Here is a 23,337-nt window from a genome sequence, read left to right as displayed (position 1 = left end):
TCAGAAAGGAAAATGACGCCTGCCACTTCTGCCTCTGCTTCATGTTGCTGGTTATTATCTACTGTACTTACTTTCTCACACCTATTCCCTTTTCTCTCTTTCATCCTCTCCCTTGTGTTAAATCTCATTTCTCCCTCTCCTGTTCCCTCATCTGACTTATGCTTTCTAATCCTCATCATTCACTCCCAAATCCTCTTATTCTCCATTGTTATCTCATACCGTCTTCCTCCAAAACCCATGTCTCGTCTTTCTGACCCCAAAACCCGTCGTCTTCCCCTTCACCTTCTCATTGCACATCTTCAACACCTTCACTCTGCCCATCTCCCCCCCCCCCGTTTGTTCTCTACACTGTGTAGAATGTGATCCGGAGCCCCACACCCATCAATGATGAGATGGCCCACCAGCTGTACGTGCTGCAGGTGCTCACCTTCAACCTGTTGGAGGACCGCATGATGACCAAGATGGATCCCCAGGACCAGGTGGGGGACTGTGAATGAGGATTTGTCAAGAATGGCTGACAAATCGAGGGATAGATGGATGGAGGGATAGACAAATGTGTAGATGTCAAAAATGGAAAGGAGGGGACATAATTATCTTCAAAGCAATTTAAAACAGTTGATAAATACAGATTTTGTAGAGTCACGAGTGGAAGTGAGTGAAATTAGCTTTGAGTCGGCTAGCTGTAGTCTGGCTGAGTTTGTATTTCACTAAATACACAAGCTATTCAAAGAACTTCACAACCTAAGGAAACTTAAAATACATGCAGTATGTGTAGTAACATATAGCAAAAGAAGAACAGCAAGACTGATTGTCATTGTTTTCTCCATGTAGCTTATTTAAAAAAGGTAAGTTAGCATTAAATGTTAAAATATAATGTTCCCCAAACAGAAAACACTCTGTTGGAAGTCCATTTATTAAAATAGCACTTTATTACATACATGTCTTACAGGAATTTACAGAGAAAGCGTTCCAGATCTACTTAAATGTCAATCAATCACAGAACATGTAGGAAGGTGTAACAACTTAAAGGATAAGGCTGGTGATATTCTATAGCTCTGTTATTGTCAACAAATCCCATTGACCATCAATACTTTAGTCCGTCTGTCTCTTAATACTTTTCGACTTCCCTGGCCTATCTGATGCTCTCAGCCCCACGCCCGTTCGTTCCTACTTTAGACAATAATCTTTTAAAAATGGGTCACAGATATATAATTTCATTTTTAGAAAATGCTGAGTAATTTCCTAAAACAGCTGGGCACTGTAGTTTTTAGCAAACGTCACTCAAACAGGAGAAATGGTGTATTTGTTGGACTATTTTCAGCAGTGGATTGATACATATTTTGTGCTTTTGTGAGAATTTCCGACAGCAGGATGGTGTATGTGAGATTGACTCAAACTACAGTGCCCATGTTCAGCATTATGAAGGAATATGTTAGCCAGTGCAATGTTGTGGCTTTTAGACAACAATAAAGCTCTATTGGCACAGAGGAATAAGCTGTATTCGGCTTTGGTTACACAGACAATACTTGTTAGTAGCATTACTTCATTCAATTCATGGGATTTGTTGACAGTAAGAAAAATATAGAATATCACCAGACTTGTCCTTTTAAAATGAGACATTGGCAAGACAGAATAGTAAGCAGTCAAAACATGCCTATCTAACTGTAGCCTACATTGTACAAGTAACCACAGACCATGCTGGTGTACAAAGAACAATCCCCAAGAAAACCTTTTCAGGAAAAAAGAGAGGTACATCTCATAGAGGAATTCTCCACCAGGACAGCCGAGCATAATGCAGCTGTCGGGAGTCAACAATCATTAATATTTTATTCAGCCGCTGGTGGGCAGTTTGGGCCTGATCCGGCCGAGTTTCAAAAGCCAGTTATTTTAGGTTGGCCAAGCAGTAAAAACAGTGGAGAGACATGGCTGTTGGCCAGATTGCCTTGGGCACTGCAAGACCCCAGACAGCGGAGATGAGGCTGAAGCATTCTTATATTATAAAATGGTGAATGGAAGACAAGACAGATGGATTTATGATCAGCACTTTAATATTCTTCTCTGCGTGTGCAGGCTCAGAGGGACATCATCTTTGAGCTGCGGAGAATTGCCTTCGACGTGGAGTGTGAGCCCAACAACAGTGGCAGCATCGAGAAACGCAAGTCCATGTACACCCGTGACTACAAGAAGCTCGGCTTCATTGTAAGTTTGGCATGTGTTTCACAGGGTCTCATGAATACACTCATTCTCTGATGACATTCTCTGGCTACTACACACACACACACACACATACACAGAGGACTCAAAACTGAGATCAGAAAGAAAAACACCAGCCTTTCCACACGGGACGGCTGTTAATTGGATATTATGAAAATCTGCAGATTAAAACGTGTGTGTATCTGTCTAGGCATGCCCAGAGAAATTAGTTTTGAACAGTGGTGGAAGACGTATTCAGATCCTATTACATAGCCTTAGTTGAAGTACTAATAACAACAATTTAAAAATACACTATTGCAAGTAAAAATGTTATAAGCAGTAAAGTTCTATCAGCAAAATATACTTTAAAGTATAAGAAGTAAAAGTACTCGTTCTGCAGAAAAACGGCCCATGTGACTGATATTTTCTTATAAATGACATTATTAGATTGTTAATACTGATGCATCAATGCACAAGCAGCATTTTACTGTTGTAGCTGCTTGAGGTGGAGCTACTACGTTATGTACTGTTAGGTATTTTAGTTCAGTGGTTCTCAACCAAGGGTCACAAGATAAATCTGAGGGGTCGTGAGATGATTAATGGGAGAGGAAAGAAAGGGAAAAAAAGTTCAGCTACACAGATCTGAATTTATTTTTGGGACATCTCTCAAATTTTTGTACTGGACCCTTCAGTCTTTGAGCCTCAATCAGTTATTTAAATGAAACCATCTCAGAAGTTTAACGGGGAAGTCTCTCTTTGGCATAACCAGTAACAACTAGGAATAGAGTTGTGTGGCTCGGCCAGAGCCGCTTTGTTTGTTTCCCATTTACAGAGCCAGGGCTGTGTACAAACACCAGATTTTTTTCAGTGAATGGACTGTGAGGAGATATTAGCTGAATTTGACAAAAAGACGTGTATTGGATTAAAATCATATACCCAATCTTTAACCTGAAAAGTAACTACAATAGTGACTCCTGCTGTCAGATAAATATAATGGAGTTCAAATATTTATTCATATAGTGGAGTTGAAGTATAAAATAGGATAAAAATGTAATACTAAAGTACAAGTACCTCAATATAATTAATTATAGTATTTGAGTTAATGTACTTAGTTACTTGACACCACTGGTTCTGAAGTGTGTTTTTCTCTTTGTTTATATATGCTAACCCTAGTTCTCTCTTATTTATCCTATTATACTGTGTTTCCGCCTCAGGCTTTTTAATCTTCTCTCACTCACATTCTCCCTCAAATGTATTTTGTTTACTACTTTCTTTCTCATTCTCTCACCTCTCTACCTCCAAGCATGCATATTTTAATGTACAATATATATGTGTGTGTGTGACTTTGTGTTATATGCAGTGGTCTAACTATAGCAAAAGAACTTGAACTAAACCCACTGTGGCTTGGTGTAAGCCCAGAGCTGTTTCGGGGCTCTTCCCATTCACACTCCCTCTGCAGTGTGCTCAGTAAAGATAAGGACAATTGGACTGCCTTGTCTCCACTAGTGTGGTGAAAACCCACCCTTAAATCCTTAAAGTCTTCTTTCCATGCTACACAGCTTGCAGACACACACACACACACACACACACACACACAAACATGGTGTACGTACACACACACATACTCAAGCCATAATTCTCTAGATAGACTTTATCACTGCTGAGATAATTTGTTTGCCGTCTAATGCCTTCAGATTCCCATAGTAGGGATTGTTGCACATGCTGAAATATTTTTCCCATGTCCATGTAAGGATGTTTTTTAAGATATGCATGTGCCTGGGTGCCTGTTTCTGTTTTAAGCCTATAAGTCTGCGTCCTGTCAGGCAGAATTACAAAAACTGATGAGCCAGATCTCAGTGTCCTCCATTTCTGTTTCATCCTCTGCTTTCCTTCCTCCTCTTCCTGTCGCTTTCCTCTTCAACATCATGTCTCACCTTTTTAAACTCAAGATGAGCTTCAGAGTAGTGTGTTTGCATGTGTATCTGTGGATTTAATCATCAAGTCAACTGAATTCTCTGCAATGTCTGGGAGGAATTAAGTATGATAGTCTGTGACAGCACAGGCAGAATCTATTTGCATATCTCATACAATATTTAGATGTTATGGGAGGTGGCAGTGTAGAGGCTAGAGGAGCAGGCTGGGTATTGCAAAGTTTTGGGGTTTGTTTCTTGAAAGTTTGGGTATTGGTGGTTTTAGCCCAAACTACTAGTTGTACATACTTGAATTTCTTTCTGACCATTTTGCAAAGCATAATATAAGTTTTTAGATTGATTTACTGCTGTACCTTCTAGGCAACCACCAGTTTCTATTCATTTCACTACATTTTGAACAGCAACTTGCAAAGACTTGAAATTTGCTTGAAGATAGTGTCACTACCCAATGAAAACCATGTATCTCCATGCATCTCCAAAATGTCAGTGTTTCATGAAATAAGAAAAACAGCCTGGTTTTACATGTTAGTGCAAAACTAAAAGCTTTTAGATAATTCAATGAGGGGTTGTTGTTTTTTTTGTTTTTTTTGGTGCCTATGATGCAAGACAATTGTCTGAACCTACAGAAGAGCATTTAATCCTTTAGTTTATCTAAAAACCTAAAAATCACCAAATATGGATATACATGGTTTTCTGGACAATGCCAGTACATAATCATCACAGTGAACTTGTTGGCTTTTTGAAAAGTCATTTACTTCATCATTCAAGCAGGGACTGTTTAGAAAAATCTCCTTAGAGGTGCGTCAAGGGCATTTTGACATCCAGAGAGTCAACCACTGAAAAGGATTAAAATGGAACAGACATACAAAAAACAAGCATGGACACTGTGAAATAAAGAATGCGAATGTGGTAGTTTGTTGCTTTTAAGGCCCTGAAAACATATTTTTCCAATTAGCATTTTACTGTGAGCAATGGGGTCCTTTCTTGAACACTAAATAATAAGCCAAACTTTGTTGGAGATTTCTGTATTTCTATTTTTGTCTTTGTATCACAGGTTTCAAGTGGGCTAGGTTATGTTGGAAAAAGCTGATGTTGTGTACTATTTCTGTGCACCAATCAGAATTTGAATCAAAATGTGATCACAGTTGTGGGGTTGTTTACTTATGGTGCCAGGCTACTGTCACTCAGATCTGATCAAGCCACACCCACACAGTCCTGAAAAAGGAGATTAGTTTAGTTTTTAAGGGTTCAGTTCTTCATTGTTGCATATTTTGTTAGGAATATTTAATGTTATCCCAAAGTTTTCAGGGTCTTTATAAAGGTTACAACCAGCAAGCAATGTGCCCATAACATAACTTAGCATAGATTACCAATTCCAAGAAAATATAAAGCTTTGCTATCCATTTCATTGGTGGTTCTTGAACCCCAAGTTGCTCCCCCTACAGCAGGAAACTGGTTGTACTGTCTAACTCCCAGTGGGATTGCCCAGACTGTTGCTTTTGTGCTGGGGTAAAAGAGCACATTCAGGGGCGAATTCACAAAAGGATTGTGCAGCTTTTGAGGCCACTAAACCTGCATACATATGACAAAAAGAAACTGTAATCCTCAAAGCACCCGCAAAGGGTGAACTGCACCCCTAACTGCGCTGCCAAGCAAATAGCGTCTTGGTGCTCCGGTGCTATTTGCAGGTATGTAAATTAGGTAATATGCATACATTTGGCGCAAAATTAGAAACTTTCCATGCAAATGAGCATCATTGAAAAACAAGGTCAAATTCACAAACACCAATGCTAATAGCCACACGCAGTTAGAGTGAAATTATTAGCTTTATTAGTTATTATAATTAGTTATAATTATTAGTCTTCGGAGAGTTGGTGGTAACTGAAGCGCATTTATAAGAGGCGTCACACCCGGATTTTCTAGTGATCATGGCAGCAGTGATTGTAGCCAGGTGAAGCAAGAGCGCATCACAGTACAGGTGGTACAGAGACAGTACAATACCTGATATTCACCATGACGGATTGAAACTGTAAAACAACATAAAACCTGCTGCTGTGAGAAACAGAGATGGTGGTTACGCACTTTAACAGTCCAGCATAGAGCAGAGTGGGAGAGAAAACAGCTCTCCATGCGCCCAGAGGCATGAGGGAGAGCGCACAGTTAAAGCACCCCAAATAACAATCACTCCATACAGAGTGAGTCATAGAAAAACGAGACATCCCGCAGATAGAAACGAATGAAAGAGCAGGGGGAGTTATTAGATAATTAAAATAGTTATAATTATAATTTGAATAAATTCTCTTTCAAATCAAAGATCTCAGTATTGTTCTTGCAACTGCATTAGTAACATTTTTTGACTCAAACGTTGCTTAACCATGTGATATGCTACTTCAGTACACCTTAAGAACAAATATTACTGCGACCTTTACAGAAAATTGCAGATGAACATTTAACAATTGCAGTTGCAAATGATGCGCAATTCATGGTGCTATCAGCAACTGCAATTCATTCTTTGTGAATTTGCCCCTCAGTGTATTGTACCTTTTAAAGAATAAAGGTTAAAAAAAGATTTGGTAGTGTGTGTTTAAGTACATGTCTCACCCTCCTCCTCCTCTGTCTCTCAGAACCATGTGAATCCAGCTGTGGATTTTACTCAGATTCCTCCAGGCATGCTGGCTCTGGATAACATGTTGTATTTTGCCAGGCACCACCAGGACGCCTACATCAGGGTAAGCATGCACATACACTTCCATATGCAGTTATACCCCACGTAGTCACACACACACACACACACACACTGCTCAGTGATTTCTATGGTGTTACGTTTCTCCTCGTCACCTTCGCTTCCTACCAAACCTTCTTCCCTCCAGCTCATTCACTTGTTTGTAGTTTCTGGCTCGTTCCCAACAATAGAAATTATTTAATTCCTTTCAGTGTCAGTCCCTGAGCAACGGTGTAATGACTTTAAGCATTTTTGTCATGACAGTCAATATGATTGTATACTCCTGGGTAATAGACTCATAGATATAGTATAGCTGTAGTGATTGTCTGTAATGGGATGGTATTCACTGGTTCGGTGAGTAGTGTGGTTGAGTTTCCATTTGTTAATTCAGGTTGATTTGAACCATTTTATGGCAGCTGTCCAGCTCGCTATTGTAATTAAAATGTTGTGTGTATCAACTGCACGCATGGAGCAGCTTAATCACAACACACCTGCAAATCTGTGTGTGTGTGTATACTCTGTCATAATGTTAGTGTGTAAAGTGACAAAAGAGATGTCGTAGTAGTGCCGACTCAGCCCTTATCAGTCGACCAGTCGAAGCCAGTGGAAGAAAACACAGCCTCCAATTTCCTAAATTAAACTGTCACCAGCTAAAATGATTGGGACCTTGATGGCCTCATTTATGGCGCCCTGCCACCATCCACATAATTAGAGTGAATTTTTTTTGCTGTTGAGATTTCATTTATGTTTTTTGGCTTCCAAGCAGGTAGTTTAGAGGGTCAAATAAGTTAAAATAATGACTAATAGTTTCAGTCATAATGGAAATGTTTATGAGAAAATGACCTTCAGTGTGACAAGCCAGCATGGCAGTGTGAATTAATGTAAATATATTTTATATATACTTACAACCACAAAGCACTCTGAGAGTGCATACCTCTGCCAAGGCCTCAAAATACTCAAAATTTATTTTAAAATAAAATGATTAGATGTCTTTAAAGCCCCTACCTGTGGAATTTGAACATTCATGTCTTTGGCAACTCCTAGTTATAGTGTTAAAAAAAGATACTGTGGCAGACAGCAATGCATGCCACTACCACCTGGTGACACTGAGAATGAATGGGATAAAAGCAACACAATGCAATATCACAAAGATTCTTCACGTAAAAGCTTTAATCTGCATCTGGATCCAGATCTACATGCTATTTTTAAATATTACATAAATTCCAGGAATATTAGGGCATTGTACAAAAATGAGCTGATCCAAATGTCAGATTTATAACCACTGAGTCATGAGGAGATATGGTCCGGATATTTCCTGCCTGGTTTATTTGATTGTCTGTGTTTCTAGATCGTCCTGGAGAACAGCAGTCGAGAAGACAAGCACGAGTGTCCATTTGGCCGCAGCAGCATCGAGCTGACCAAGATGCTCTGTGAGATTCTGAAAGTGGGCGAGCTTCGTAAGTCTACATCAGCAACCAGACATACACACATACACCTACCACACTCAGTGTAATGTTTCTGGCAGTTCTTTTTCACTTCACTTCTGTTGCTCACAGTATCTTCAGAATGAGCATATAGACAGTAGAAAAAAATAGCTCAGGGACTGCTCTACCCACAGAGATGCATGTACAGAAATACAAACATCCACACGCACATACTCACAAGTACACACATTCCCTCCATGTTAAGATGAAAGCAGCCATTATGCTCAGTAATTGTGCTGCTGGGAGTTCATTATTTAGTGATGCACCTCGCCCCCACTGAGACCCTTTCAGCCTAATATACCGCCTCTGGGAGGCACACTGCGCAGAGAAAGAGATGCTGTGCCCACGTCCACTCCAAATTGATGTGCCCTTTTCATTTGTCTTTACTTGTTTAAATGGGTGAGTTGGTCTCAGTTCCGCTCCAGACTGACCCCTGCTGCTCACTCTAGGGAGGGAGACGGCATTCTTAGCTCAGTTTAAAACCGATGTGCCCTTTTCATCTGCTCATGTAGTTTTTTTCATAGAGGATTTAGACTTGGCTGCATTGCAGGGTTCTTCACTTCATGTGCAAATTGCAGCAAGGACATTAGACTTTAGTGTCCACTCTTGTATCTCTAACTTTAAAAATGCTCAGAGAAATGTCATCCAGATTCTCTCATTAGTCATTAACATTGCTGATAAAAGTGCCAGGCTAGGTTTCAATACAAGATAAGAAAACTTTTTTAACATTTCTAAGCATATTGTAATTTTCCTGTCCTTTTTTTAATATGCTCTTATCTCTGCCAGACTCTGCTCAAATGCAAAATGTCTCCACCTTCCTCCCTGTCCTCATCAAATTGTGAGCACATAGTCTGCAAAGGCAAATGGATTTAGATATTTTATTTTAACCAGAAAGATGCTGTCTATACTACTTTAGTACACAACGGTAGTTACCCGACAGGCATGCCTTGACCTGGAGAGACAGAGTGGGTGAGTAGAGAGTTTTAGTCCAGCTGAGGAGACAGGTGAGCAGGACATGTCATGTGACATGTGAACACACATGCTGAGCTTTTAGTTTTCCTTATTTCAGTGATCTGGTGGCTCTTTCTTCCCAATTCTATGTGTTTATGTGCATCTTTTCGTGCCTGTGATGTTTTTTTCTGTGCAGTGTGTGTCTGGGCTTTATTTTTATTCCAAGCGTCTCATTAGTTTTTATACAAATGTGCTCCACTGCACATGCCCTTTTGATCTTCTCTCTTAGCGGACTGAAAATGCTTCCCTTTAGTCTCTCTTAGAAATATCGCTTTGACCTCATTCATATCCAAATGCAGATTAAGTAACCAGACTTGTCCCAAAATAGGGAAACATCTTTATCTCGAAGGCTTTTCTAAGCATGTAGTTGATGGCTTATGCAATAGCGCTAAATCCCTAGGATGAATGCCAGGCCATCAATATGAATATGACTTTGTTTTTGAGACACTTGCTTGCTCAAATAAACAAAGCTGGAGCGTGTGCAGGATTTCACTTAACTTACTCAAAAGATATGAACAGAATATGCACCAGACCTACAAATTCTGCCCCAACATATTGTGATCCTCCTGGTTTCATAAATAAAGGATACACTTAACCTTTTCAAAACATTTTCCATTAGCAAATAGCATTTATTATTATTATTATTAGTAGTAGTATTAGTATTATTAAGATGAAGATTGTGTTATGTTATGACACTGCAAGACTGAATGCTGGATTTAAATCCTATCAGTGACCTTGACTCACAGTTCTGGGCCTTTGTATTCCCAGTGGTTGTATATTGTCCTTTTTACTGAGCCTGTTAGCCCAGGCAACTAAACCTACCATTAATATTTATGATGTGGTATAGTGTGTGTGCGTGTGTGTGTGCGTGTGTGTGTGTGTGTGTGTGTAAAATGGGGGGACAGATAAGAATTGGTAAGGTGAATCTATAACCTGCAGAGAATGATCTATCTGTATGAGATAACAGCTCATACACCTACATGACAGGATTCCCATATACACAAGTAGGTTATCTGTAGGCACACAGTTCAAAGTTATATGCAAAGGCAATAAAATGAAACAAATCCCTTGAAGGAAATCACTGGGGACAGGAGAGGAAATATAGCATTTTGATATATTTATATTTACTGTGTCCCAAATCCTAATGTTCGCATCCATCTTTGTCACAACTCCAGTAAATATTTGCACAGCCTCGCACTCACAGAGCATTATATGCATCTTATCCTTATGGGAGAGGAAGCCAGTGTGCCAGAGTAGTCATAAGCTGCACTGCATCTTTTCATACACACCATTAGCACTGTGTATATTAACATGCATTAATGAATATATGAGTAGGATGAATGTAGCATGGGCCAGGCAGGTGTTGTAAATGCTTAGTGAGTAACGACTGGTCATTAGAAAAAGTGTGTGTGTGTGTGTGTGTGTGTGTGTGTGTGTGTGTGTGTGTGTGTGTGTGTGTGTGTGTGTGTGTGTGTGTGTGTGTGTGTAATGTAGGAGAATTGTTGAGTGTGTGTTTTCCCAGAGGAAAGCAGAGAGAGAAATGAGTCTCTGCTCTACACCGACTGTCATCATTCAGTTGACCTTTCAACAGAGAAACAATGAAATACCTGACACTAATGACGATGTTGGAGGGTGTCTCTGTAACGTTTTATAAGTTTTGATAGTGTGATATTTGAGTCAGAATTTGAAACTGTGGTGCATTATTTCACCAATAACTTGAAGTGTAACAATGACATTTCAAGCTGTGTTTTTTTTTGTTCTAAATATAAAGTCCTCTAAAATAATTTTTAGCCATACTGGCAAGGCTCTAGGGATGGCATTGTCAGTTGGTGGTCTAAATATCAACAACTATCAGATGGATTGCCATGAAATTCTGTACAAATATCCATTGTTTCTAGACAATGTAACCCAATGACTTTGGTGTTCCTCTTTTCCTCTAGCACCAGTATGAGGTTGACATTTTTGTATTTTAATGAAAAATCATGACAGCCTTAGGCCTTTTTTTAACAGCAGCCATTTTGACTTAGAAAAAGCACAGGTGTCAGTAATAACATTAATGATGGCTCCATTCTGTTGACAGTGTGACAGTGAGCCAGCATGTTCAGCTAAATGGAATTCATCCATCGTTAATTTATTATTTACACCTGTGTTTTTCCCACTGAGACAAGTCAACATGTCTTCTGTGAAAAAGGCCTATTGGATGACTTTCCATGAAATCTGTTACAGACATTTATGTCCCCCTTAGGATGAATTGTAATAACCTTGGCAGTCGTCAGCACCATCATCAGGTCAAAATTTCAGTTAGTCCAATACTTTAGTTTATGACCAAATACCTGAAAAACTACTGACATTCCCATCAGCCTCAGCTGTACTTTGTGTTTAGCATACTAACATGCTAAACTAAGATGCCGAACATGATAAACATTATACCTGTTAAACATCAGCATGTTTGCATTGTCAATGTGAGAATGGTGTAGCATGCTCATCCTAGCATTTAACTCAAAGCATCACTATGCCTAACTACAGCCTCACAGAGCTGCTAGCATGGCTGTAAACTCTGGTCCAGTCCTGTTTCGTTGAAACTTAACAGCTTTCAGTTGAATCTTGTGAATAATCTTAAGCCTAACTGCTGCAGGAGATGCAAAGCGTGCTAGAGTGACGTGATGTAGCTGTCGAGGTAGCTGTAGCCTTTAAGTGTTTCATCGTGCAGAGCAAAACCGTGACGCAAAGCTGCTGGTGGACACTTCATTAAAAGCAAACCAGAACACAAGCACTCTGTAAATTCTCCTTTAAAAAGTCATGGTTGTCTTTCAGAAACCAGTCATAACCCCTGGTGCAGAAAAAAAAAGTTAATTTCAGCTTTTTTTAATTTTATTTTCCCCTTTTCTTCTCCACATCCCTTTTTGGATAAAAGCAGAAGAAAGAGACAGCGGATTAATGGTGACGGTGGTGACGTCTTAGTGGCTAATTTGCTCTCAGTGTCTGTGTGAAATGCCAGTACGGGTCTGACACAGGCCAGACACTCTCTTCTTATTTTCTCACGGGAATGAAACACAGAGGGATTCTGAATTTGACGGTAGCTGAAGTTGCATTTCTTCTCCACTCGCCTCTTCAAGCTCTCTTTCTAGCTTAATTTTTCTCACTCTTCATTCTTTCTTTCAGGCTCCCTCTGTGAGTCTAAAGAACATCTGTCCCTCTCAGACTTGTAATCCTTTCTCATGCTGTCATGCTCTGATTTTCTCTTTTTCTATCCCATGAATTTGACAAAAATGACACCAATACACAAGCAAGTAGCATCTTACTGTTTTTGAAATAAATAACAGAGTAGCCACTCAATAATCTGGCATGTGCCATTCAGTACTCTTTCAGGTCAACGGATTTCCTTCCATTCCACTTTTCCATTTAGTGCCATCCTCATTTTGAGATGTTTTGACATTTTCCCTTTAGGTTGTTGTTGAGATATTTTATTTCTATGCAGATGTGGTCTTGAGAAAGGAGGTAAGGGAGCTTGTTTGGTTGAATCAGCTGTCAGTGCTGCTAGATTCTAAATAATTCACAACACTATCCAGGTGTCACTCTATCCTCTCTCTGTTTCCCCTCTCTCTCACCTTCTTCCATTAATTCCTACCCTTTCTGTTTCTCTCTCTCTTACATTTGTTGTTGCCCTGCTTCAGATCCGAAAAGATTAATTGTCCACCATGTTTCTGCTGGAACACGGAACTTAATGGAATCTGTCTGTGAGGTGCCAAGCCATGCCTTTTCAGACTCTTCTGTTTAAGCTGGCCCATGGAATATTTATGAAGTTATTTAGAAAGGGCCAGGCATGGTGAGTAATGGCCCTGCTTGGTGATTCACGGTGTGGCATCTCGTTCCTGTGATGGAGAGCTGGGTGGCGAGCATGGACACACACATGCTAACACACATGTGAAACTCAGACAGAGACCAGACCCGTGCATGTACAAGCACACACAGGCAGGTCTGGGCAGGCTCCAGACTGACAGTCACATGATGTCCTTATATTTGTAACTGTGTCTTCCATCAGAGAGCCATCAGCCAAGGTCAGAACAAAGGGCCATGTTCAGCACCATAGACAGCTCCATTGTACATCTTAGCTCATGAGCATAGTACGCCAACGCAATACATCATGTGGAATATTTGGATTGATTTTCTATTTAGGTGTATTTATTTATTTTATATTGTCTTTTCTCAAGGACAGTATTAAGGTTTATATCTTCCTTTTTGGTTGTTCAATTATGAGCCGTGCATCAGAAAATGATAACCATTCAGGACTAAGAATAAAGCATTTTTTAGTCCGTGACTCAAACTGAGTGAGCTTAATTTAGGTGCTGTATATAGTATTTTTTACATGCAATTTGCCATTCTCATATAAACTGATGTTTTTGTGTAATTATTATAAACAAGTAAGATCAAGACTGACATGATTGATAGCAATACTCTTTCCTTTTGCAACAGCCCCCTCCGATTCCTTTTTAGTTTGTCTGTTTTCTCTTTTGGTTTTTGACAATAGTGAGTAATATTCTATTGTTGGAGGTGATTTTGTTTTCCAAAGACCCTTCATATGTCCCATCACCTGCCATTACAAGGAATTCTAAAGTTCAGTATGTGCTGGAAGAACACTAATACACCGTTACAATAATCCTGTATGAAGTGAGCCTACAACCCACCCTCACAAGTTATACTGGTCAAGAGCAGGTAACCTATCACTGTGTCCTATGTAAAGTCTTTGTCGTGTGTGTGTGTGTGTGTGTGTGTGTGTGTGTGTACCTGGGTGGCTGGAGTATGTGTGTATACAGTATGTCAAAACTCAGCAGGTAATTCAGAGTCATACAAACTTATTAACTGGACAACTCCCACTGTAATACATTCCTGAGTTGCCCGCTGTTCTGCGATAAAAACACAAAAAACAAACACACACAGCTGAGAAATGCCACAGTGTGAGATTGAAATCCTGTGATGTGTTTGGACCGGCCCATAGTGTATCACTGAGATGTACTTTTAACACACACACATACTGACACTTACTGTGCGCACTTGCAGTCATGGTCAAAATGAAATGTCATGTCTGGGCGTGCAGTCATACATTGGGGTCGAAGAGTAAATATCAACCGAAAATGTCATATCTCAGATTCTCAGACTGTGTAATAAGTTTAAAAATGTGCTAAAATGTTTCAATCTAAACGGCTGAAAAATTAAATAAAGTCTTTTAATTTAAAATAGTTTTGCATCACATTATCCTATTTTTGGCACATACTGTAGGCATACACTTTAAATCTAGTGGGAGTTGTAGTTGTTTAATACTAACAAAGTAATAATTTTTATATGTTTGTTACGATAAGGTGCTCTAATGAACATGTGCAATCAAACATGAAGGTTGTGCATGACTACTGAGATATGGATTAATTCAGCCAGACTGTGGTGAAAATATGATTGTGTGGATTGTAATGAGAATAATGCTCTTTTTCAGTTTTTGTAATTTTTTTTTTTTACACCATGAAAATGTAACCCAACATGACTTCAAGCAGGACATGCAGCTGTAGTTCTGCATAATTACTAAAATGTAGAAACATCCACCTTTCAAGCCTATAGGGTTTAGTGTTTCAAAGTCAATAGACTTTCAGTATCACTTTAATAGGATTAATTACATTTCTGACCCACTGACAGAGAGGTTTTTTACACATGCTGACAAGCCATTACATTATCCAGTAATTAATATGATACATTAGCAGTTGCTTGGGGCAAAATATGAACCACAATATGACTTTCTAAGAGGTTGCTTAAAAAATCTCAGTGTTAATTTTCCGTATTTGTTCTTAAATCACTGGCAGTTCTTAAAGAGTTTTATGAAACATGACGGAGGGGCAGGCTAAATTATAGCACATGAAATTTACCTTTCATAATGTGTTTGTGTCCTGTCTCATTTAGCATGTTCAGTGGGCTCCCTCTGTAAGCAGTTGCTTCCACTAATGAAGTATCAGTGGGATGAGAATTTATGTCAGAGATGTCAAACATTAGTATGCTAACATTAGTGTTAGCTGAACATTAGCTTGGAAACCAATCCCATTTGAAATGACTTGTTAAGTCTCAAGGTTTTAGCTGCTAATCCCTCCCGGAGTCTCCCTCCATGAATCATGAACGAAGTGGATGATGGCGAGAGGAGGAAAGGCCAAGTGTAGAATTCCAAGTATCCCTCAAGTCATGACGTGAGGATCTATTTGGCAGTCAGCAGCCACTTCACACAATTATCAGTTGCAGCCTTGTGTCAAAGGGGTAGCGTTCTTAAGGGTTTTCCACTTCGTAGCCTCAGGCATACTCCAGCAAAAGGTCTTTAAATTGGAGTGCACAAATAACAACAAACTTGACAGATGGGTGCTTCAGAATCTCAAGTTTTGAGCATCCTTGGAGTTTTTCAGACACTCCTGTCCCCTGTCAGCTCTCAGCGACCCTTGGTGGACTGAAGTGGTGCGGTGGATGAAACGCAACCCAGCCAATGACAGTGCTGCCACTCTCATTTTACTTGCATGTTTTCTCCAAGGAGCTCCTTCGATGTAATTTACCATCTCACCAGCCCGTCTCCCTCACTCACACCCTCCAAACTTTTTATTTTTCAGAAACTATACACCGTGTTCTCAACAAACAGAAGCTGTTTCCCCAAAAGGCCCCTTACTAGCAGACCTTGTCAAAGGTGAAATCAGACAGAACACAAGCCTTTCACTAGATTTACACACACACACACACACACACTCTCACGCACATAAACACTGTAGTTGATTAAAGTCCTTGCTGAGGAAGCTGAGAGAAGTTGTTTACTGTAGGAAAATTCCTTTTTATATAGTTTTAAGTATATATTTTTGTTGTAATTCAAGTTTTTTTTTGTTAACTTTTCTGACATATAAAGACCCTAATGCAACACAAGGCCTCTTACAGTAAATCATTGAAGATACAGAACAGAACAAATATGGGCATATAAAAGTAGCTAATACAAATAAAATAAGACAAATCAATGGAAATTAAGTCCAAATATTTGACAATGTGAATGTCTTGCATGCAAATTACAAAATGATGATGATATAAATTCCATTGGTACTTATTATTCCTTGCAATCACAGATTAAAAAGTCCATGATACATTTTTAGTAAAATTTAGGCTTTGACTTTTCCAATGGCTTAACAACCCTTGAAGCAAATTCTTGTTTGGATAGACCCGGTGGTAGCAGAGATCTGTCTCCTAATAAACACAGGAGAGGAGGAGAGTCTTGCAGCAGTTTATGCAACCACTTCCAAATACTTCTGATTACTCCTTTCCAAAAAGGAGAGACTCAGAGAATCCCCCCTTAAATGAAGGACAGTGCATGCTTCATTACACTTCCAAAAGGCACAGTATTATCATCCTTGAGTCTAATTTTAACTTGTTTATGATAACACCTGTGTATAATTTTCAAGTGTGTACATTTTCCCACTGCATCTCTAGATTTAGAAGTGTAATTAACATTTATGCACATACACTAGCTGTGTTTGTGTGCTTTCATGTGCACGTATATGTGTGCATGTGCACATATGTGCATGTAAGCTGGAGAATTTTCTGTTGTTTTGTTATGATTAAACAATTCTGTTTCTGCATTTGGGCAAACTCAGACAGATTATTTGTTTGTTTGCGTGAGCATGACTCACACCGTCTGATTTGAGATTTTACTTCAGAAGAATCTGGCATGAGGTGCATATTATAGTCCATACTGTAGCCCCCATATCTGATGTATTGAGATGTGAAAGATATGAGTTGTTTTATATTTTTGATAAATGCAACCTGGGGCAGCTCTGACTTGATAGAAAACTCACAGCTAGATGCAGTTGCCCAAGCCTGATTGTATTTGAGAAAATATGAGTCTGTGAAAGCAGATGTACTGCTAAATTTGTTGGATGTGTGTCTCAGTCCAGAGCGCTGATGGATTCGCTGCATGCCTCCCTCGTCACATTTTCCCTTCTCTCCATCTGCTCCTCTGCTATCCCTCACTCTCCCTCTGTCCTCTAATGCATCTTGACCATTGTTGGGGACTATGCATGCTAAAATGGTTTAGTTACGTAATTAGAAACTACAGAGGAAATAAGGCTTTGACTTTTCCCTGTTTTCATCCTCATCTAATCAAGGTTCTTCATATGCTTCTCTTCATCCCTGAAATAAAATACTTGGTGTAAATAAACTCAAAATAAATTAAAACTAATTCAATACTGTATGGACAAACAGTAGTTTATTTTGTAAAGCATTATACAGCTCTCGCTATGCCTGTTTTTTTTATCTTGCATTTCTACTTGAACCAGTGACTTCCTTCTCCTCGCATCTTTATTTAATGATCATTAGTATCAGGGTAGAGATACTCAAACTGGAAGAGCGAGTACAACCCAGCAGCCCTGCTGGTGTGGCCCAAATATTAACTAATTTATCATTTCACAGATTCCAAACTCAAAAACTGAGAGACATTAATAAGGTGACATATCTGGTCCAGAATCTAGCCTAACAGGGCTAGCAAGATGTTAAGTAGCTTGTAAGACCTGCACATAATAAGTTCAAAATGGCAAATAAATGAAAGCGATCTATGTAACAGATTTTTCCCAATTAGAGCAGCAGCGTCAGTGAAAAAGACAGTACATTGATTTGGTTTGCTTTGACAAATGACGTTACTATGAACTTATTTTAACCTGGGATGAGCCGTATATGCATTTCCAGTATCTGTACATTGATGCTGTGGTGTTATTTACTGTAGCATGAGAAGTATACAGTCAGCCTGCTAAGTCATCTAGCCAGCCGTGGTCTGCATCTCTGTGTACCTGCTGTCTTGGCATCCTGCACACACGCAAACAGTGACTGGACCGGAAAGATGGTGCTGACGCTGCTCGCTGGACACCCACACACACACACACACACACACACACTCCCCTTGTCGCAGTTGAACATCGGAGCATGCTGGTATTATAATTAGAGTGAGGATGACACTTTTCGCTGTGTATTCATCATGTGGCATAGCTGCAAGGTGACTCTGGGTGGTTGTTTCACTTACTTCGTGCACATTCACGGACACATACATGCAAACAAATACACACTGGACCTTGACAGATGTCAGGGTGGCATTCAGCCGTCATGTCTCTATCTCTCTCCTTCTCTCACACATACACAGAGATACACACACAAACAGCCACACAGCTGCAGACACATACACTTTTAACACACACGCTTAGTCACCTCTCTCTTCTCCAGAACTCATCCCTGTGGTGTCCAGTTGAGTAATTAACTCTTAGTTGACGTCACAAAGCCCTCAGAGACCTCACGTTGAATGGACTTTAATAAGAGCGTGACAGGTGACAGCTGTCCCACACTCACGCTTGCATTCACATACACACATACACACAAACCGAGTCGCACATTCACTTCAGGGAGCTGACAGTGACCCCTGACCTCAGCCCAGCCACTCACATCCCAGAAGATGGATGGATAGAGAGAAAATGAGGAGGAGAACTCCCTCTGAGTTGTCTTGCCGTCATGATGATATTGTGTGATGTTGTGGAACATCACTTTACCGATGTGTCTAATTTAGTCTGCAGCCAATGACCTGGAACTCCTCTCTGCCTGCAGAGCTTATGACGCGTTCAGATCATATCGTTCAGACCGTAATCACGAGCAACCGAGGCGGAAAAACATCAGCCTCCCGAGTTGTAATTCCAATTCATAAATATTGCAAATTTCTAATATCTCCCACTTGGCAAAAAGACATACATAAGTGTCAGCAAACTTGTTGCACAATGGCTGCAAAGCTAGACATCTACCTAAAATCCAAATGTTAACACTAATAAAATCGATTCAGCTCATTTAAAAGAAGCTAAAGGTTTTCTTGTATCTTTTTTCACATATCAACGAACCGTTCCAAATACATAACAGAGCAAAAGTAGGCTATTAAAATGATGTGACTACAAGGCTAGCAGTGGGGGGGTCTAAGAAACATGCAGTATTAGTGTGGACAAGAGATTCTGGTTCTGCATCAGAAACTACGTAATTTAACTTGAAAGTTGATACCTGAAGTCCTTGTCCCCTGAACAGGTTTCTTGACCCTTGAGCTAATTACATTCATTCTGAACACTTTGTTTGCTCAAGAGAGGCCTGGCAACAGAATAGCAGTGTGAGTGGGGACTAGTGCTATAATAAATAGTCTGTTAGTCAAAGATTAAATAATTTTGATAAGTAATACTGTACCCATTGGATTTTAGACTGTTGGTCGGGCAAAACAAACAATTTGAAGACATCACCTTTGGCTCCAGGAAACTGTGATGGGCATTTTTCACTGTACACATTTTGAAGAGGATTAATCAAAGAAACAAATAGATAGATAAACAGACAATAAAAATAATCGCTAGTTGCAGCCTTATTGTGACACTGTTTAACTAAGAGGCGCTTCACCCTGCTGAAGGGTCCATAAGCAAAACACATACTCCCTGTCATGTCATGGGAAATGGGAAAGTTGTTTAGTAGCTCTAGTACTATCTCTGAGTAGGGGGACAAATAGACATTTTTGTGTCGCAACAAAGGCAACCAGTTGTACCACCAAATCATATCTATATGTTATCATTTTGCAGTGACATATGGTCACAAAGTATTGCACTGTAAAGCTAGCAAGTTCTGCTGAGCCGTGTGGGCATATGGTCCAGCATAACCTAAACTGGTCCTCACAGTGTCCTGTTACCTTCTTTATGGGTGGTACAGGCACTGAACATCTGGCTGTGCAGATGGATGTAAAGCCTACAGGACAAAGAAAACTCATTACAGCCCATTTTCCATCCATCTAAATTGTCTGCTGTGGACCCATATGCTTGGCCAAAAAGAATCATAAATTGTGACTTAAATTGAGAGAGAGTTCATATCTTCCCTGCTGTTTCGTGGCGTGTCATCCAGCAACAAACAGTGTTCATTATGTGTGTGTGTGTGTGTGTGTGTCCCTGGCTGTGTGACTCATCCATCGAAAAAGTGTCAGACTCCTCAGGCACTTGATGTGTCCAGTTGTCCTCCCCATCTCCATGACTATGTTCGCCTGCCAGTGGGAGAGAAGGCTTCTCAGCGGAAGGAAGGAAAAAAGAAGAGGTTTTACATAACCCATTTCAACCAATTAAGAGTGCAGTTCATAGTGGTTCAGAAGTTCTTAGCCTCAGGTTTCTTAGCTGTTTAAGGGACATTCAATTCAATTTTATTTATATAGCACCAATTCATAACAGAAGTTATCTCATTGCACTTTTCCTATAGAGCAGGTCTAGACCACACTCTTTATAATATTATTTACAGAGACCCAACAAATCCCACCATGAGCAAGCACTTAGCGACAGTGGCAAGGAAAAACTTCCTTTTAAGAGGCAGAAACCTCGAGCAGAACCAGACTCAATGCTGTGTTAGGTTTTGAGAGAGAGAGAGGTTTTGAGACATGGGTCATGGCATGATGTAGTTTTCTATATGTATTTATTAAAGTGAAAGAGAGAAAGAGAATTTAGAGCGACGGCAAGTGAAAAAGACCTGAAGAAAGTGCTGGTAGAATACAGCTTAACTCATAAAGAAGAATGCACTGCTCTCTCTGGTCACCTTACAGAAGCGATTTTCCATTAACTGCAAAGACAAAATACCTACTTTATGCTGTGTCTTCAATCATCATCATTTTGCGTCATCATGAATTTGTGTTTACTCACGTGAGTAAAAACAACCCACTAATGAACTGATTTTGCTGTGATTTTAATTGCAATAAACAGATCAAAAGGATGCCGAAAGAACTACATCATGATGCCGATTTGTAAAAGTCTGAATTCATTCTGTCAGGTTTGTCCGCAAGAGTTTTCTGAATGGAGTTTGGATTGATCAGGGCTAATGCTAGTGCTGATAGCTGGAATCAACTAACAGACACACATTTTCAGAACTTACCAGGTAGTCCTCGCTCCAGACAATCTCCTTTTTTGTCAGTTCTCTGTATAAATATAAAGTAGTAGCTATCATCAAGCTCTGCTCTGAACAGAGTAGAATCTGGTCTTGCTCCGGGTGTTTATTCCTCCAGAAGCTCCAGCTCTGCAAAGGGTGCATAGGATTGACGCGATTTCTGCGTGTTCGCATCATTCGTGTCCGTCATTTGCATCATATGCATTGCCTGGCGTGAATTTGTGTCTATTTGCGTCTTTGCATGGACTTTGCATGTAATCGCGCCATGCAAAAGATGCAATTCGCGTTTAGTGTGAACACCTTTAGTTGAAAGATGTGTACATGCCATGGACACCACTTTAGTCATTCCATTGTGGAAATTGCAGAGGGCACTATATAGTGCTTACATTTCACACTCTGTATTCAGACACTCAAATAAAACGGCTGACAGTAAATAGTGAAGTATATAGTTAATAAGGTATGATTTTGGACACAGGTGCAGCTATTGAGGGCATTTTTGTCTTCATCTGTGTCACTGTTCAGTGCAGTTAGTGGTACGTGTCTTTCAATCATGATATGCTCATAGCATCACTACAAAAGACACAATAGCTCTTAAGGTTAAAGGTGTCCTCAAGTATTCTGTAGCTTTGTATCCTCTATTTCTTACTAAAACTTTATTGAGTAATGTTGTGAGTTTCATCCATTTGTCCTCATATAAAGAGGTAGTCTCACTTGTCCAGAGCCCTTAATGTGAAGACAGTAATGACCATTTGTGGTGTTGACAGTAGTTTCCAAATGGTTCCCTGTTGTCAGTTTTACACACACACAAACACACACATTTACACACACAGAGCCTCAGATTAAGGTCGTGTGCATCCTAACGATTTGGGTCAAGAGTAGCGAGGAGCTTGGTGTTTCTTTTGTTTCTTCAGAACGGCCAATCCAGCTACTAAGCTCCATCAGTCATCAGTGTGATGGGTGGTTCAGTATTTTATTATATAGCAGATGTTTTTATTTAATCTTGTAGCTTCAATGTCAGTCAGAATAAGGCTGAAGCATCACTCTGGTATAAAGACCCAAAGCCGGTTTAAGGCTGGTAAGGCTTAAAGCAATAGTTACCTAATCACAGTAACATGACTTTGCACTCACACAGTGCCCTGTCCGTTCAGGCGGATCATTTTAAATGCAATTGTGCAGTGGTGAGAATGATTCAGTTGTGACATTTCAACTAGCTGGAAAGCAGCTGCAATGCTGAAAAAGGAAGTACTATATTACATTGCTGATTTTATTTCCCTATTATTAGACTATTCTTCGGTAAACTATACATTCAAACAGCTGGTAATTCTTAGAAGCTCAATGGAATTTAGTGCAATTTGTAAGTATTAGGATACTATTGTTTCCCTCTGTATTTCAGTGCATTGAATTTGAAATGGAATAGCAACTATGAGGTTAAAGTGCTGGCTTTCAGCTTTAATTTGAGGGTGGTTGCATCCACATTTAATGAACCAATGTAGAAATCGTAGCCCTTTTTATACAAACCCTCAAGGGTAAAAATGAAATGTCTACGAGTCATTTGGAATGTAATGTGCTGGAGTAGTATGAAAACTATGGAAAACACTGTCCTAATACGGACTATACTATATGTTAAAGACTATATTTTGATTTTCGCATAGATACAAGTGTTACACTCCATACTGTTGTGTATTCATCTCAGGAGTCTGCTAAAATGCAGAGCAGCTGCACCCAGATTTCCCCCTGTTAAATTATTTCCTCAGCCTGGATGAATTATGTTTGTTTGATGAAATATTCAGTGATCCACACTCTGTAACCATTTGGGTAAGTTTGCAATAAAAGTATTACAATGCAGAACACTGTTTGTGAACTATTTCGAGCATCAACACATTATAGTGGGGGATTTTTTTTTGCCTCATCGCTGTGCTGCTTTAGGTCCTGCTGAGCCCTGCGAGAGGTAATAAAACTGTCTGCAACTCAGCATGCCTTGCAAAACCTCAGGATGGAGAAATTTCTGCAGAGCCACATGAGA

General features: G+C 39.7%; 1 protein-coding gene across 7 annotated transcripts in view; it reads left to right on the top strand.

The window, feature by feature from the left end:
- Positions 1-23,337, top strand: part of elmo1 (engulfment and cell motility 1 (ced-12 homolog, C. elegans)) — a 108,974-nt gene that overhangs the window by 50,742 nt on the left and 34,895 nt on the right. For all 7 annotated transcript variants that reach the window (XM_044171051.1, XM_044171048.1, XM_044171045.1 and 4 more), the window contains 4 exons: positions 357-479; positions 2,071-2,199; positions 6,749-6,853; positions 8,195-8,303. In XM_044171051.1, coding sequence (XP_044026986.1) covers positions 357-479; positions 2,071-2,199; positions 6,749-6,853; positions 8,195-8,303 — 466 coding nt within the window. The remainder of the gene's footprint in view (positions 1-356; positions 480-2,070; positions 2,200-6,748; positions 6,854-8,194; positions 8,304-23,337) is intronic.

The sequence above is a fragment of the Siniperca chuatsi genome, linkage group LG17 (assembly GCF_020085105.1).
Source record: "Siniperca chuatsi isolate FFG_IHB_CAS linkage group LG17, ASM2008510v1, whole genome shotgun sequence".
Lineage (NCBI taxonomy): Eukaryota > Metazoa > Chordata > Actinopteri > Centrarchiformes > Sinipercidae > Siniperca > Siniperca chuatsi.
The sequence above is the reverse complement of the archived record's forward strand: the minus strand, read 5'-3'. Positions and strand labels throughout refer to the sequence as shown.